This window comes from Tachypleus tridentatus, chromosome 8 (assembly GCF_004210375.1).
Source record: "Tachypleus tridentatus isolate NWPU-2018 chromosome 8, ASM421037v1, whole genome shotgun sequence".
NCBI lineage: Eukaryota > Metazoa > Arthropoda > Merostomata > Xiphosura > Limulidae > Tachypleus > Tachypleus tridentatus.
The window spans coordinates 96,988,443-97,007,694 of record NC_134832.1 but is presented as its reverse complement, the minus strand read 5'-3'; the positions used below and the strand labels follow the sequence as shown (position 1 = coordinate 97,007,694).

Genomic DNA, 19,252 nt, shown 5'->3' with positions numbered 1-19,252 from the left:
TGTTTCTTATGACAATTGCCTCATTAATTTTCCTCTCCTGGATTGTACCATCCATGGACAGCATGGATAAAACAGAAGGGTATCTTCCCATCCCTGCTATGCCGAGATTGAATAAATCACTGTAGTCTGTACCAGACTTTCGTGATCACACATTTCACTGTCTTGCATGTTGCAGTCCCACCAGATCTCCACTGTGCTTCCCTGCCTTCCTTCCGGTGGAGTATGAGAGTTCTGACCACTTACCAGTTCCATGCTGCTGGAGTGGTTGATCATGGAGGCAACCTGCTGGATGAGTTCCACTACAATGACTATAAAAATCCAGTGTAGAGTTGGATGGTAGCATTTTGCTGGTGTAGAGGGAACTATAAGACCATTAGAATAGCAAATCAATTCTGGAAGTTGAGATTCCCAGTTGCAGTTAACCCCTCTGTTTTGATGCCCTCCTCCTATCCATGTGTAGCTGTTGGTACCCAGCAACTGACATTTTGAAGATTGAGTGAATTAATTACACAAGTCCTCACACAGGTTTTGCATTGTCCATTTTTCTTTCTTGACTTGTCTTCTGTGTTGTAGGTCATATAAAACACATTGTGTGGCTTGTTTCCACTTCTGCCCTGGGTTTTCCCATGTTTAGCTATGACGTTGATACCAACTTGGTCTCGTTTCAGGTTGGTTCATAGTTGCGGAGATTGAGTGTATGAGAGGGACTTCCTTTGGATTCCACTTGAGACATTTCTGGATCCATGGCATTAGGCTACCCTTTGAGCTTATGAAGTCGATTAATAGGTTCCCTCATGACTCTGGGGCTTGAGGTGAAGACTGTATAATCCTCATCCTACTCTTGCGAGGATGTTGCTATCAAGTTTGGATATATTTGACTTACTGAGTACAGTCTGTCAAGCCCTAGCCACTCTACACCAAGGGACATATTTTCACTTGCTCACTGTCCAGCATGGGATTGAGTGATTTGGATTTATCTTTAACATATCGTTACTATCCTCTGATATGCTCCCTACATGTTCCACCAAATTTGGTCCTCCTAATCATGTTGATTTTCTGGTGAAGAGATACCTGATTCAATTGTGATGCAGTATACCTTCTCAGATCATTTGGTCCATTCCTCTAATTTTGAGACACTTTCAAGGGATATGCCAGACTTATCCAGGATATCCCTCACACTAGTCAATTTTAATGTGGGATTTAAGCTAATCCTTTGAGCGGAGAGAGAGTATGGTGTAGGAAATTATAATTTTCCAAAATGAAATTGTATTTCCAGTAAGTGCTTCCCTCTTCTTACACTTGCTTCCCACATTATTCTGGTGCTCACATCTTCTGCTAAATTGTGGTAGTGGTGCATTAAGAGGGTTGCATGCACCACATGATTGTAAAGCTCTTCTATTAATGGAGAGGTGACACATGATGATTTACATGAGACACATTGCAATTTTGAATTCCAGCAGAGGGATGAGGAATGTTTATTGCATGAACTTTGAAAAAGTTTGCATATAGAGGGCAGCACAAAATGAGAAAAGCTAGTATTGTGAGAAGAGGGAAGTACTTATTAGATATTTTCATTTATGAAAATTGTAACTTTCATCTTGACTTGTTAAAGTACATGATCCAAGGAAGTGATTGCCTGGTCTATAATGCATTTTTTTTCCCACAACTACAACATCCTTCTGTCCATTATACGTTTTGTGTGGTCTTGAGGAAGGATCAGAATTTTCAAACTTTATGGTACTCAGTCAAAAGGGAAGTGGAAACATTTTCAAAATAAACTCTGAAATAAATATTTGACTTCAGTATCAAAATAGTACTTTACAAATTGAGTGAGATTCACTGATGCTCAACAGGTAAATATAAATTACTACAAAATAGGAAGATTTAGAGATTCCTTTCAGAGAATGAAATTAGCAAAGGCATCATAGAACTATTTAAACACATATAAACAAATGATAAAATCTTTATTCTGGACATTTAACAACAAATGCTACAAAAGTTAATTGATGAACTATAATCTTGTTAAAATAATACAACTGCTAGAGCTGTATCAGGAAAAGCACATTTACATGAAATATAAAAGCTTTAAGGATTATTTCTATACTTTACCCACAAGTTAAATCACAGTATTACTTTGCTATCTCACAATTTTAAATAGTGACCAATTTTATTGATAATTTTCATTTTGTGTATCATACTTCTAACTTGGGCTATCCTGTCAAAAAGAATTTCCATTAATACTGAACTGTGATTCGTACCTTGTAGGAACAAAGCTACAGAAGTTTAAGTAAGCAAGTAGAAGTCTTATGTTGGATAGGTAGCAGACTTCATTTTTCTCCTTCACTTCAAAGCTATTGTTGTGGTGGTCTGAAAATTGGTAGGGGAGATACAGAATTAATGTGTTTTCCACAGTAATGTCATGTTAACATTTCATTTTCACAATGCAAATGATAATTTTTTCCAAAAATTTCCACTTTTGTTATATGTGATTAGAATAAGGTTAACAATGAAAACTTGTAATTCTACTTATTTCTACTGTTGTTACAATATGTTGTACATTCTTCATAGAGTAGATTTCAGAAAATATAACAGCTCCATAAATTAAAGCAAGACTTGCAATATTACTTGTAAATATGCCTAGTAGATTCAAAATTATAGTAAATATTCCTTCTTCAGTATATAGTCAGTCTAATGGTTCAAGCTCATGCACATTGGGTTAAGTTGTATTTATTTAAAACTTCTGATGATTTTTGTCTTTGAGAAGACCTCAGATAAGACTTGTGCTTAGTGTACAGTAGCAATGATGAAATATTCCAGTGGTTCAAATGTAACTCAAATTCTTATGTATTGAACATTAGTGTTAACTGTACCATATTCAAACAATACACATAAACAAAAAAAGGAATTTAATTTATGAAGAAAGAAAAATATACATAAATTGATGAAAACCAAGAATATTGTTTGCAAAAATGTTACCTATCTTAACCTTCATAACATAGTTGTTTGTTTGTTTTTTCATATTTTGGATTGAAAATGATAGTTATTCCATTTTCATATTTATGATTGGTCTACCAGCTCTCTTTCTTGACTTTAACTTAGTCAATATTTGAAGATTTTGTAACAATACTGAAATTATTTTTGTGTATGAGTGGTGGAATATAACTTTTTATCTAGTAAGTTGTTAATGTATTATTTATATTTTCTGAATAGCATTGAAATGCTTACCAGGTTTGTCTCATTTTTGGCAAAAATTATATTTTTTATTTTTTGCTTATCATGGTTTCTCTTTCAGCACAAGCTGTGTAAAAGATGAAGGTCAGAGTGAATTGGGAAAAGTTTTACTTAGTGTTCAAGAAGCATCTGTTCTGCTAGCTGTCACTGCAGCTCATTGTACAGAAACATTCCTGTATCCTTTCAAGTGAAAGCAAGACACTGGATATGATTCCTCCCAATGACACAGAGGTATGTCTGTGGACATAAAATGCTAGAATCCTGGTATTGATACCTGTGGTGGACAGAGCACAGATAGTGTATTGTGTAGCTTTGTGCTCAACTTCAAATAAGTGGCATCAAACTGGATGTGACTAATGACATTTAAGTAAATTTAATTTTCCTACTGAATAGTTTCTGTTGAAATTTACAAATTTAAGAACAGTTTATGAATTATTTGGCTGTTTGGTTATCTGGTTGTACATTCTTATAAGTTTGAATTATATCAAATGCTTAATTGTAATAAAGATATACAAGTTTTGAGCTAATGAAGTTTTAGGAACAATAATATGTTAAATTCACTCAACCAATGATAAGATTCTTTTGATAATTTAAGCAGTTTCAGTTTCTTTGTGCATCTGGTATGAAGGTAAAGCAACTATCTGAAGAATTACTGTGTTTTAATAGATCATCCATGGGAAAAATTCAATAAATTCATAAAAACGTTTTTTTTATGGAAGCTTTGTAGAAGAGTCATAAAATACCTACCTTGTATTACTGGACTGCAAAGCCCACTCATGATTCACAGAGGCCCCGTTGTACTAGAAACTCCTTTATTCCTAAACATTTCTATATCTCATTCAAGAGGGTTTATACCCATAAATATTATTAAGACACCCATCTGAAATTCTTGAGCACGTGCCTCGCATTTACCCCCTTTATCTTTTGAGGTTGTATTCATCAATTAGGGAACTAGGAATACAAAATTCAATGTTAGATTTAGGCTCGAAACCCTTTCAAAATTTGTTTGTAGACCTCTATTATGCCTGGGTTACTTTCTGGTGCATTTTACCTCTCCTCAGTAATGGGGGTGGCTATACTATATAGATAAGAATCTCACTCAAAAGTTTTGGTTTGCTATCTCCAAAATTGAGAGATGTTTGTCTACAAATGAACAAATTTACTAACACATCCCAAATTAATATAGGATACATTTCTACATGTACTCTCTTCCCAAGTGAATTTTTTTTACACATCTTTAGAATGACCTAGCCTCTTGAAATTGTGTTCCAATATTGCAGTTGAGAGGCTATTAACCCTTTAACAATGGGCTCAGTACACTATATACAAGTTCGTCTACACACTTGCACACATTGAGTATTTGGATTATAACTTTTGATACAGCATGTGTATCTTCACAAAATTTTGTAGACTTTTAGAAAATGTTACAAATATCTTGTACAGAAAAAAATCAGATTTTCTAATGAAATATTTTTACTAAAGATTTGTTTGTGAAAATAGAATCTGTTTTGTTACTAATCTGAGTGTAGAGTGATTTCATTGTTAAGATTTTAAAAAACCTATTCTACATCCCCAAAATCTCAAATATTTTTGCATAATCTCTAATACCTTCTAAATACACTTTAAACATTTGTTTTTAGTAAGATTTTATATTTTGTTATACCCTAACTATGTAGGGTCTGTCACTTAACCTAATACACATCATAAAACAATTAGGAAATAAATACAAGTTATGCTTTTTTCATGCTAGAGTGACTACATGTTATAACACACAAATACAAATTTTAGAATAAGTAGCTTAAGTCTCATAATGCCGTATATATATACTTATTTTTTATTATACTGACCTTCCAGTCATGCCTAGCTAATGTTACATAACTTGCATTGACACAGCACACATGCACTCATGCTACATATCAATAATATAAAACTGACCTTTACTATTCCCTGTCTTGGATGTGTTTTATTGTACTAGTATTTTGTAATATACAGTCACATTTCAATTATTATACATTATATGTGTATATAGATTGTTACTATTTAGATATAACTTATTAAACTTATTTCTCAAAATGTAGAACAATAAATAAGGAAGTAAAGCAAACAATTATCTCTTCTAGCTACAACTTTTATACTCGGTTGCTGTTGGTCATAGGTTGCCAAGCTTTTTGAAATTTTGCACATGGATGATATCAAACACAATTATTTTTAGGTTTATATATATATATATACAGTTGAATAACCAAAAAATCATAAATAATTGCACTGCTATCATAGAATTCCATTATAATTTATTAATCTTAATAACTAAGATTCATTTAGTTTTAAAAAAATATAAAACTTCTAACATTCTAAAGACACAACCTACCTTCTTTAAGTCTTGGTTTGAAAGCATGTGGTAGCCTTTTCACAGATTAAAATGACTAAGAATGCTACCAAGGGGACATTCTGAGCTGTTGTTTAGTTAGTTACTTATCATATATTGAAGTAAGTGTACATTAGGGACTGTTTTTAAAAATTGAAAGAGGTGAATGGTGTCACTGTGTTTGATTGAGCATATAAGTCATATCTCAAAAAAAATAGAGATATGAGGTTATTTTTTTATATTCTAAGTATTTCATATTGCTAATTTGAGTTCTTAATTTATATGAAACTATAGACTTAGTACAAGGATCTAATTTTAAATAGTGCTGTATTCAACATACCACATAACTCAGTAAAATCTATATTTAGGTGCGTTCTTTTAATATTTGTTTTTAAATTAAGAAATTAACTCGTATAATATTAAAGTTTCATTCCAAACTTATTGACATAGATTTATAAAATAATATTTCAATAAAATTGTAAATGCAAGTCAACAAATGAGATGACATGGCTTGTGACCTGTGACCCATTGACAAAGGGTCAAAGGGATTTTGGGTACCTATGGTTTATTTTCCTTTGGCATTATAGATTCTGGAAATGCTGTCATTTAGGCTTGTATTAGCTTCAAAGAGAAAGAAATGTCTTGTTTTAGATTTTTAAAGATTTATGTAAGACTAACCTCAAAGTCAAGTGAAATTGCTCAATGTATTTTGGCAACAAAGAGGAGGGTGGTCAGTTACAGAAAAATATATTTTAAACTCGGCATAAGATGTTTAATTGTGATTGTATGTCTCTTGGTAAATATTTTTATTTTTTGTGAATAAAGTATTGTTTTTCTGTTGTCAAGCTAGTAATTCTATAGTACATCATCTTGAATTATGCTTACAGCAGCCACACATAACTTGCCCATTTTCCAGTTCTACCTTAGAATATGAGGTTATTTCCTGAAAAGAATGGCACAAATTGTTACAGAAATGTCTCCAGAATATTTACTTTTTGGTTATTGGTATCCAGTAATAATTTTCTTTCTCTGTAATTTTCATCAGTTGAGATCTTCACTTCAAGATGAGAGTTGTACTTGGCCATCAGTTGTAGTTATTTAATAAATTAATTTCCAGTTCAAACTTTATTCCCATGGGAAACATATTAATGAGTTTAGTTGAATTTTTAAAAACTCTTGTTGCATAGTTAGAAAGCCAGAAAAAATGGTAGTTATGGAACATTGTTTGCTTTTTATAAGTGATTACTCTGTGTATTTTGGTGCATTAGTTAATTAAATACAAACGTTTTAGTATGGTTGTACCATTAGTGTAAATAAGTAGGGTAAGTTTCAATGACAGCAAAAAACAAAAAGACCCAGGTAAGTACTTTATTCCTTTTTTGTATTTGTATTCTTAATTTATTATTATAAAATTAACTAAAATGTAAAAATTAGAAACTTTTTAGGTTAGATTAGGTAAAATAATAAGTTTTTAATGAGGCATGCTTGTGAGCATCCCACTAGAAGCCTATGTATGATGTAATATAATAGGGTATTGAGAGCACCAGATTTGATAAGTAATTTACAAATTTTATAGTGGAAATATTAGTTAAACGTGGTTGAAAGAGCAATAATACTATAATTTAAGTGTAAAGAGAGATATACTGTTACAAGTTTAAAGCTATTTAGGATAAACAAATGTAGTTTCATATTACAATGTGAAGGTATTCTAAAATGAAAAAAAAAAATTATTTCAGTTTTTTTGGTTTTTACGAGGTCAGTCAAATTCACCAACCTCGTGTAAAGTTAGGATAGAGAAAATAAAATAAAATATAAATCTTTACTGACAAAAAGTATATGAAATTTGTTTAGGAGGTTTTAGAAATTATGCAGATAAAAGTTGAGATATTGCATATGAATATCTTAATCTTAACAAGAAAATAGTTTTGCATTCTAAGTACTCAATGCTTTGACTATATATATTCTTAGAGAAATCTGCAGTAAAAATATTTCATCAAAAATTCTGAAATTTTGTCTACAAATGGCTCTTGATTGCTGAAAAGCTTTTGAAATTTATTAAGGATACACAAAACATTAGAAGCTATAGTACAGAAGCTATAAAGGTAAATTTAGAGTAGTGAACTCTATTGATTCAACCAAGCCCATGATAGGAAAGTCAGTTCTTGGAATTCCATTATTTACAAAAATATTTTTAATGACCATATTAAATCGTTAGTCTCTTATTTTATGCCTGCTGATTTCATATTCCTAGTCCAATAAACTTCATCCAAATCCATTTTTCTTGACAGAAATGACGTTTTGAATTTAGAGATGCATTGATTGTTATATCAGTTTAAACATTGATAGTGGTACTGTCAACAAATATTGGTATTAGTGATTCCAACTATCATAGATAATGGAAATATAAATTTTATTTTTCAAAAAATTACATTTTTTCATATTGCTTATGGTGCCTAAATTTATTCAGTCACAAAAAATGAATTGATTAATTTAAAAAAATACAAGTTTTCTTTATGTTATTTGTATCAGCTATTACATGCAAATAATGGTTACCATTACTTTTGACAAAGTGGTATTGGTGCATTTCTAGATGCCTTACCACCTTGAAAAGTAATCTTGAGAAGCCAACTGATCTTCAACATTTTCAGGAGTCTGTTCAGCTAAAATTTGAAAGGAGATGTCAACATTTATATAATGCTGGGAATAACAGACAAATGTATTATAATATTACAATCTCTAAAATTACAATGAAATGGTTTGTCACTATAAAGAAAAATAATTCAATACAATGATATGGCTAAATTCAGTGAAAGGAGAAATAATTATTAATTGCTTAATAATTAATTCTTTTTCTGCACAATGAGTTTAACCACTTATTTCTTTTTTTAGGCTTTTTGCTACTTTTCATAAAACAAGGGTTTTAATATTGTGGATTCAGACTAACAACCAGTCAAGTGTGACTTTAACTCTCTAAGACTGCAATTTTTGCACATTCTGTGAGAATTATTTACATAGCATCCTAACAGTTATCACATACCTTATGAAACTGATTTTCACATGGATAATAACATGGTTTGGATTAGTTTTCAGTTTCAGCTAAAGAGAGACAAATTTTATGTGCTGTTACTATCCAAGGAGTAAATTGGGATTTTTACACAGGCATTTGTAGCATTTGCTTAGGTTTAAAATATTATGAATTTTAATTGTATATTACTAAAATACCTTATCTACTCCCAGAGAGAGGGGAGTAGTGAATATTAATGGTGCTTGAGTATGTTTGTGATGACCAGCTTAATATGCATAAAATAAAGAAGGAATCCTTACAGCAGTTTTGTAGACATATTTTGCAGCGACTCAGAGTAGGACATCTCATTCCCAACCTAATAGTTGTGGCTGCAGGGATAGCTAGAATCAGGTAAGACTTGGATATTAGTTCTTAAAAGTATGCTTATGTTGCATTTATAAAATAAGGTTTCTTAAATTCTGATATAATTGTACCAAATTTGTTCGTGAACTACTTACAACACCAACATAAACATAAAGAGGACAGATCTTCTTAGATTGACATAGCATTTTGCTTTCAGTTGATATTGACTGTTTTTAACAGTTTTCAGTAGTATGGTATTACATCTTAGAAGGTATTTGTTTAATAATCTCAAGAAGTGTTACATCATCATTTTTATATAGTTACCACTCGCTGAATGTTGGTTTTTTGCTTGTATGTGACTTAATGAATGCACATGTGTCTAAGGAAAACATGGATGTCTTGTTCTGTAGCTTTTTGATTGCATTATCATTTTGTCTAAATTGCTTAACTGTTAGCCATTTTTACTGAAAGTGTGTTAATTCTTGAGTGATGACATTATAACATGGACATACCTTCAAAGGAGTTTTACCCTTTTTGCAAAAGGCTTCATATCTTACTCACTTTTTGTTGACATGCTATTAAAGGAAGTCAACTTACTATAGTTAGATGGTATCATACTAATCAATATGTTGACTAAACTATGGGTGAACTTTTTAGAAATTTTGTAAGGCAGTAATAAAGTTGCATGTCTATCTTACAGCTGTTATTTTCCTCAAATCAGAAAGTTATTCAAATTAGGTAAATTACCCTATTTTTACCAGATTTTAAATATATGACTAAATCAGTTTGTGAATAAGTTATACAAAATTGTACTTAATCATTTTGTCACTGAACAAAAAGTTTAATACTGATATAACAACATTGAATATATTTTCTAGTTCAACAAATAACACTGACGATGAGTAGAAATTATCAGTGTACATTATTGCACACATTTGTATTCATATCCGTACAGTTATTCTAAGCAAATGGATTCAGTTACAGAAAACTTATTTCAAGTGACAGCAGTTCCTTTACCACAGTAAGTGACAAAATTCAAAACGTAACCAGATTTGCTATCACATAAGATACATTTTTATTCCCCAATAACAAATACTGCCTGAAAGATACATGGATCTTGAATTGAATGATATTTCGACCAAATGCAGTGCTTAATGGAGGCTTACAGATATTCAAAAGGGGTTGTACTTTCCAGAGAATCAAATTTTGGTTGTCCACATTGTGATCTTTCAAGACCATTGTCTGTAAATTGGAGAAAGGAATTTATAAGCTCAAGTATATTTCTGGACATCACTGCACAAAGTGAAAATGAGATACAAGGTTCCCCATTAGTCTGCAAGTTAATACTTCCAGCACATTCCCATTGAAATCTGCAATGCTATATAAGCTTTTAGTTCAGATTATTTTTTTTTCATTCATTTGTGAAAACAAGATGTTTATGCAGTGTCAACTGGATTGTTGAAATGCTCTTTCACATGCTTGTTCTTCTTTTGATAAATAACTTGGAAAGCTTTTTATGATGGTTATAGGTGCACTTGAAGGGGCTGTGGTAGAGCTGCAAGAACTTGCTGCAGCTGACCAGCTTTTCCTCTCTTTCTGTCAACAGAACTGGTAGGTGTTTGAGCATGTTATGATATTGTTGAGGGAGAAAGTAGCTGGACTTCACCTCTGTGTCTTCTTCCATGTGTATGACTCTGTGTACATGGTTGTGAATATTGCTGTGGAGGTCCCCAGTTGCTTATAATAACTGGTTTCAGAGCATAGTAGTTGTACACCATCACTGACATTCAATATACTTCATGTTTTGTTAGCTCTGAATACTTGCATCTGTGATGTGGATGCCATTTTTAAATGTTCAAAATTTTACAGAAGTTTAACTTTTTTACTGTTTGAATCTTTGTGATTATTAGTGATAAATGATGTTATTTCTCCAGTATAACCATATACAACCAAAACATTTATTTTAATTTACTAGGTGATACAAAACCTATGACACTATATATTTTAGCCAAACAGACAAGGAGCCATTATGTCAACAGATGTTGCCATTCACACCACGAGGGTTAACACATTTCAATATGGTGTCATTATAAATACCATTGGTTTTGAAATGTTGAAATTTAATTTTTCAAGATTATTAATGTTATCTATAAAAGTACGATATTTTTGTACATGTGCAAGTTTTTTATGGGCAATATTAATTAGTATTATCAGAAAGAACTAAAGGAATAAAAATCAAACATGGAAAATTATCACTAGTAGGTAATAAGTGTTAAGAAAGATCAGGATTAAACAGTGAAGTTTTTTTTTTACTAATAATTTCATAATTTCTTTTACTCATTGTAGAATTCTTTTCTGACATCATTTTATTTTGTAACTTAAAGTATTACTTATTTTAGAATTATCTGTTTTATTCATAAGAACTTTTTACTACCCTTGTTAGGTTTAATTTATTTTGTCATTTTTCATAAGGTTTACTATTGATAGCATTTCTTCATTAATCATATATGGTTTATACTCCATTATTTATTACTGATAAACAATGGCAGAACTATTCCATCTGTTTGACTTCTAATACTGTTAAATGATTTACTACTATCATCTCGTATTTCTCATTTTAAAACTTATTGTAATTGTTCACAAGTTTACATTTTAAAGGAGTTATAAGCTTCAGACTGCTTTTTATTACTGTTTTCTGTTTTATTTTAAACAATATCTGACAAATTGAACACCACATTATTAACATCAATTATAAAAAAGTGTTACTGCCTGACCTGTTATTAATTGTTCAAGTTTATCTAAATGTTCTGTCCAATTTTTAATTAATTCAAATTCATTCATTTCCCTGTATATATTTATTTCCCTCCTTGCTTCTGTCTTTTAGATTTTAATTCCACTAGTCTTTAATGAACTTCTGCTTAATCTCACTAGATTTTGTGAATTGTGCTACTTCATAATGACATTACTATACAGCTAAAGCCCTCCACAAATAAGAGGGTGATGCATCTTGTGCACTAACTCCCTCTGTGTATTTGTACTCATGAATGTTAATCCTTTTCCTTAACACTGAAAATGTTAGATCTGTTTTTCCTTTTAATTTAATGAGATTTATGTTATTTTAAGGATTTTGTTTTCTGTAAACTATAATCTAACTAGTTCATGTAACATCTACTACTTGTGTGAGTAAATAATTTTCTCACACAGTTTATGTATCAACTGTGGCTGATGGAAACATGTTGACAGTGGATCATGTAATAGCCATTGTGCTTTGAGTAGTGAGGTCCTATATGTGATGAGGATCTTTCAACTCCTTTCCCTTTTTACATTTTCAGGGATGAATGAGGAGGATGAATTTCAGCAGTTCCTTCTCCTAATTATGCTTTGGAAATTTGCATTGAGCTTGTCAGTCATTACACACTTAAGTTGGGTTCTGTGAGCAATTTTATGTTGTAGTTTGACCACCAATTATCACACTTTTCTGTTTACAGGATTACTGTGTTTTTTAACCTAAAGGACTCCTCTTCAGTTCCCTTCTCCCTCCTCGATTCCCATCTATCAATAATGTCCAAAGGAGGTGAGGTTCATCAACACTTCCAGCACTTTCCTCATTCTCCCTCAATATTCACTTGAGAGTGTTTTTCAACCCCCTTCACAGTTGTGCTCAGTCTTCTTCCATCTGCATGTAAGCTACCAGTCTCCAGGATTTGCACATCCTACTTATGCTGCATGAGAGATTGTTTTGCTAATGGAAACCATGGCTTCACTGTAATCACTTATTTCTTTGGAGCACACACACACATACCTTCCCAATAATGTACAGTAGAATCACTCATTGTAATCTTGACTAAAATGTTTCATCTGTCCTCTTCTCTACTTCAGGATATGTATTGATGGCTGGCCAATTCAATATCACTATCAGTGTTCAATTACTCAAATTGGATCTGCACCTGTTCACTGATGCTTCTCATGATGAGCTGTTTAGTATGTACATGATTTTTACCCCTTCTCCTTTATGTTCCATGAAATTATTGGTTTTTCCTATATCACCTGCCAAAGGAAATTTGATCCAGGTCCCTTTTTTTAAAACCCTGGACCTTTGTTGTGCCAGTTCTCAATGAGTCAATCTCATTCTGCTTCCAGTATAATATGTTATGCTGAAAATAAATAATGACAACAAGTGGACATTGTTTATATGTCATATGTACAAAAAAGTTAAAAATCTCTCTCTCCTTAAAATACAAGTTCATTGTAGGGCAGATGTTAATTCTTGTGTTGGTTGTCATGTACTTTTGTATAAATGTGATAATAAGAATTAGATATTAATTGTTTTTCTTTGTTTCAGTGTCTTGTGTAAATCTCTCCTTTTCAAATTTCGGGATCTGTATTCTCTGTCATTGCAGCTTCTTCATCAAAGGAGGGAAGATTGGATAAATCAGGTTTGTACATTACAACTTTGCTTGTTATTTTTAGTAATAGCAGTTTTCCACACAGATTTTATTTGCAAAGTTTCAAATTATTATGTATAAAAAAACTTTCTTTGACTTTAAATAACAATGTAGTACTTGCAAGAAATTCTTCAGTTAACCATATTGTAGATTGTAAGTTTGTTAAGGAGTGATATCAAGTTTATTGGCTGTATAGCTTAATTTTTAGATTTTTCAATTTTTGCTCTTGATTTGGATTTTTCATAACAGTAACAGTAGATTTGCTTATGTCTAGAAATGCCATTACCTTTATGATCAATTATTGTGTTAGTAGAAACCTCCATTCTGCTTTCAATTAATTGACTGGCTACTAGAAACTTCTGTAATACTGAAGGATACCAAGTATTGTATTATGTTCATTTGGTTAATTATTAGGAACTTGTGTCAAACAGATAGTTATTTTACTTATTAGCTCTTCACATACAAGTTTAGTCATTTTGACTAAACATTTGAAAAACATATCTGCTGACATTATAGCTATTCCTCAGTGTTGTATTGCTTATGTAAGTATTGGTCTAGCATGCTCCAATATTTTATATCCAAAGTCAATGCACTCTTTATCCTGGCACTGTATATAAACACTCAGATAATGTAATCACTTTTTCTCAATGAAACTTTGGTAATGACTTTTCTAATAAAATGCTGTACCTAATTCCATCGGATATTACAATTTTTGCATCATCTTCTGGATTTATGAATAATTTCCTTTAAAAGAATTATTAGCCATAATATTTGTGGGTATGAATTCCCCATATTACTGTTGTTAGCATGGCAGTCAACCCGACCTCCCCTATTCCTCCTTCATTATCTAACTTCTCTTTATGGTCAGGAGAAAGGGGCTACTTTTAGTTGAGGCTATCCATGTTTGGACATGAAATTAAACATACCATAACTTCTTACATAGGAAGTATATCTTCATAAAATTTGACAAACTCTTACTAAAAGTTATAATGCTTTTGTACACAAAAAATGATTTTTTTAAATTAAGTATATTTAATTAAGATTTATTTTTGAATTTATGGAGTAACAACCTGATTTGTCTGATCACTAGGTGGTTTTCTTGTTAAGATTAAAACTACTCTTTCATCTTAGTTTTCAGATTTCATTTGTACAACCTTTACAATGTTCTAAGTGTCAAAATAATTTTTAAGTAAAATTACATATTTTGTCTGCTATTTTCGATAAACTAACTCTACAGATTTGACTCATTTTACTAACCTTGCAACCACAAAAAAAATCTAAACTACAATTTTTGTTTGTACAGTAAGTGTAGGTTGTAACAGAACACAAGTTATTTATCCTAAACTCCCACAGCTCAACAGTTTACATCTGTTTTTATTCAGTTTTATTGTTTTAACACTCTTTGAACTGTGTAATAATATGTAACAAATCTAAAGAAACCTGGTAAGCAAATAAATGAAACAAAATATTGAATTATATATAATGCATCTGCAGCTTACATGCATACTTTGCTGAGAAATTGTTTCATTCATGTTTTTTGTCCAACGTATTAATATTATGAGTTTTACATTGTACTCACTTTTATAACAATAAATAAGAAATATACATAGGAAACTTAGCACTTGTGGATCTTGTACTTTATTGTAATCAGGCTGGATAGAAGCTAACACTATTGTAAATACTTTACTGAATTTAAGACAGGAGCACAAAATATTAACATGCACAAATAATTATAGAATATTATAATTATTGCAACTTAAATGGCTTTCTAACTGAGGTGTAAGTGCATTAAAATATATTTCTTACTTGGTTGAAGTAAGCTTGACAACATCAACTTTGAATTTCCTGAAATGTATTGAATATGAGCTAACCTATTACATAATTTAGTAAATTAAAATATTCTCCCCATATTGGTTAAAAATAATGGTTTAGCAGAGAATTATGGATATTTTTTGAAAGACAATATATGACAGGAAGATGTAGCCTATAGGGTGGGTGGTCTTTCTGGTTTATGTTTTGTGTGTGTGTGTGTGTGTGTGTATTTATAAATCGAAATAGAGACTTTAAAATAATCCCATAAACATATAATATCCATAGTTTCATTTTAATGTAAACATTTAAGAACAGTGAATATTAACCTTTCTTGTGCTAAGTATTTCAATTCTACAATTTTTTGGAATTTAGTGGGTTCTTTCTTCAGTGTCAGAATGTGCTGTATTCATATAAACTTTATATGAGAATGGATTGATAGCAGTTGTAATTAGTACTTGGTATTGGTTATCATGACAGCTACAATGTATTTATTAGAAACTTGACATTTGAAGTTCCATATGCAAACATTTCTGCTTGCCAGTGACTTTGAGGCTATCTATCATCCAAACTAATTTCTTTCAATGCGTCAATGCTGCATTTTGTGTGGAAATGAATATATGGTAACCTTCCACAATCAGAAGCATGATACCTCTTCTAAGCACAACAGATACTCCCTTAATACTGATTGTTCAGTTATCACTTCTCAGTTTGATACTTGTGTGAAAGATGTCTTTTTGTTTGCACATGGGCTTTTGTGACAATGTTTGGTATGGAAGTATCTGCCCCCCTCGGTGTGGATTCCTGTACATGGTGGGGGGAAATCCCAGGGAAGGTTCTGTTCTTTTACTTTATCTCCTCTGGGATCTAAACATCCACCCACGTGTTTGCTGTGCGTGGCAACCCGTGAAGGGGAGGAGAGGACCCTGGTGGTTGAGGGGTCCAACCCCAACATACCACTTTGGCCTTGAATTCCTGTAGACGGGCAGCTTTTGGGTGGCCCCCCTTGGGTCATTCGGCTGGTCCACTTGGGCTAGAGTCAACCAAGTACCAGTGTTGGAAGTTCTTAATGGGTGTTGTGGACATTGTGTCTGATGCTGGTGTTTGAATATAGTGCTCACAAAACCCTGGCATTACTGCAGTGTTTTTGCATGACATTGTAGTGTGTCTCCTCGTAGGGCTCCATGATGGGTGGGGTCAGTGGGTACCAAAATTTTCCTTTTTCCTATGGATTCTCCTACAAAAAATTTAAATAAAATAGTGAAAAAACAGTCAATAGGTAAATGACCATGTCTTGAAGACTGAGCAGCAATCTTCAACATCTGTAATACACGTACCTCGTTTTCTTATATTACATTCTCTTTCAGAAAAACTTTTAGGGCAAATGTCCCCTTTTTTTAGTCAGAAGGGACTAGAGAGTCTTGCTGGATCTCCAAAGTCAGTAAAGAAGCTTCGATCTGGAGACATATTGGTTGAAACATCCACATCCCAACAAAGTTAACTTCTCTTGAATTCAAAGACAATTGTTGATGTACCTATTGAAGTTACCCTTCATGCTACCTTGAATTCATCATGAGGAGTTATTGTTGAGAAGGATTTGAAGAATGTCACTAAGTTAGTGCTTCTCGCTGGTCTCTCCACTCAAGGAGTTTCTGCAGTGAGGTGCATCTCCACTCGCAAAGATGGAGTTACACTGCTGACAAATATCCCTGTTTTGACATTTACATCACCATGTGCACCTGCGACCATCAAGGCAGGTTATCTAATTAGCAGGGTACGGCCATACATTCCAAACCCTCTCCAATGTTTCCAATGTCAGAAGTTTTGGCCACTCAAAGACATCATGTCGTGGTTCCCCGACATGTACTCTTTGTGGTGGCAAGGACCATGATGCCTATGAGTGTGACATGGACCCACATTGTGTCAACTACAATGGTTCTCACCCTTTCCACTTTCGTTCTTGCCCAAAATGGTTGGAGGAAAAAGAGGTGCAGTGTTTGAAAACGACTCATAACATTAGTTATTGTGAGGCTCAGAAATTGCTGTTCTCCACTCCATCTCGGACATATGCTGCTGCACTTCATTCAACAACTACAGTGGGAGTGCAGACAGATCTCTCTGTGCCTCCAAGAGAATCGTTTTCAAAACAAATGAAAAGCCTTTTGACCTCCATGGTTAAAAAGGTTGATGAATCAACTTCTACATCCATCTCTGTTCCTCCCATACATTCCAACAAACCTCAAGATCCACATCCTTTGGTTTCAAATACAGGCATTTCTTCTGATACATCTTTTTCTCTCACCCCAAGATGCAAAACAATCATTTGTTCACATCCTCAGTCACTGGACTCCCCTTCCAAAAACAAAGACCTGCCCAATCAACCCAGGGCAGGATCCATAGAGGTCAATAGACCTCCTCCGAATAAGAACAGTAAGGAACAAAGACGTGGTCGTAAACAGAAGGGTTCTCCAGCCACTTCACCTACCCATCATTAAAAATGGCCAGCTTGATACAATGGAACTGTCAAGGTTGATGTTCTAATCTGGATGATATCGAAACACTGATTGCTTCTTACCATCCTGTATGTCTTTCCTTACAAGAAACGTTTCTAAAACCTGCTGATACAGTCACCATTTGGCAGTTTTCTCTGTACAGAAATGACAGGCTGTGTGATGGACGAGTACATGGAGGAGTGGCACTGTTGGTTGATCAGCATGTGCCCACCCTGTCTTTGTCACTCAACACACCCTTGGAGGCCATAGCCATCAGTGTTTCCTTAGGTCATATCATCACTGTTTGTTCTCTCTACCTGTCCCCTGGAGAGACATATGATCAATCACCACTTGATGCTCTCATTGAACGGTTGCCATCTCCCTTTCTAATCCTGGGGGACTTTAATGGACATCATCCCCTCTGGAGAAGTGCTGTTATTGATAGGAGGGGTCGCTCTATAGAGCGTATGCTCTCTGATCACAATCTTTCTCTTTTCAATACTGGTTCTTCCACTTATTTTCACACACCTAGTCAGTCCTTTACTGCTACTGATCTTTCAGTTTGCTCCCCTTTATTATTCTTCCATTTTTCATAGAGGCAGTGATCATTTTCCTATACTTTTGAGAGAGATTGGCCGTGGTTGATGCCACCCTACTTGCATGCCCCTGTGGAAGCTGGATCAGGCAGACTAGTCCACTTTCACTGTTCTAGCAGAACTTGATCCTGCCATGGTGAATTAACCATCAATAGACGACTGTGTGGCAGTGGTAACTGACTGTATTATACAAGCAGCTGCTCAGTGTATTCCTAAAATCTCAACATGTTTTCCATGATATCCTCGTTCGTGGTGGAATCCTGCTTGGCACAGAAGGCTCAAAAACGTGTGATATCCCACACTTTCGAACCGCATCGCTTTTCAACAGGCTCGTGCACATGCTAGAAGGAATCTTGGATTAAATTCACAACTAGCATATCTTCTACCACTAGTTCCAAGGTCATATGGGACGGATTTGAAAGGTCAGCGGGCACCACAATTCTGTCCCCCTCTCGCTCTTACTCTCCGATGGCCAAGAGGTAGGTGATGTCCGGAGCATAGCCGATACTCTAGGTGAAAGCTTTTGCCGGGTATCTAGCACTTCTGCTTGTTCCTCCACCTTCTTAGCCATCAAGACTCGGGCAGAGCATTTACCTCTTTCCTTTCAAACTGACTGTCTCTTTGACTATAATTGTTCCTTTACACTGGTGGAACTGAAAATAGCCCTTTATCAGTCTGGCAGTACATCTGTTGGATCTAATGATGTACTCTATGACATGCTGCATTATCTTTCTCCTACTTCTCTTGATATTCTTCTAATTGTTTTTAACCAGATCTGGCAGGAGAATGTTTTTTCCTGATGCCTGGCACCAGGCTATTATCATACCTTTCTCTGAGCCTGGGAAAGATCCCAAGGTTCCTTCAAACTGCCGTCCAATTGCTTTGACGAGCTGTCTTTGTAAGACCTTAGACAGGATGGTTAATGCTCATCTTGTTTGGTTCCTCGA

At 33.5% G+C, this 19,252-nt stretch overlaps 1 protein-coding gene across 2 annotated transcripts in view; it reads left to right on the top strand.

Moving 5' to 3' along the window:
- LOC143223004 (uncharacterized) overlaps nucleotides 1-19,252 on the top strand; it is a 59,308-nt gene that overhangs the window by 23,391 nt on the left and 16,665 nt on the right. For both annotated transcript variants that reach the window (XM_076450343.1, XM_076450344.1), the window contains exons 4-6: nucleotides 3,293-3,406; nucleotides 8,934-9,011; nucleotides 13,306-13,399. In XM_076450343.1, coding sequence (XP_076306458.1) covers nucleotides 3,293-3,406; nucleotides 8,934-9,011; nucleotides 13,306-13,399 — 286 coding nt within the window. The remainder of the gene's footprint in view (nucleotides 1-3,292; nucleotides 3,407-8,933; nucleotides 9,012-13,305; nucleotides 13,400-19,252) is intronic.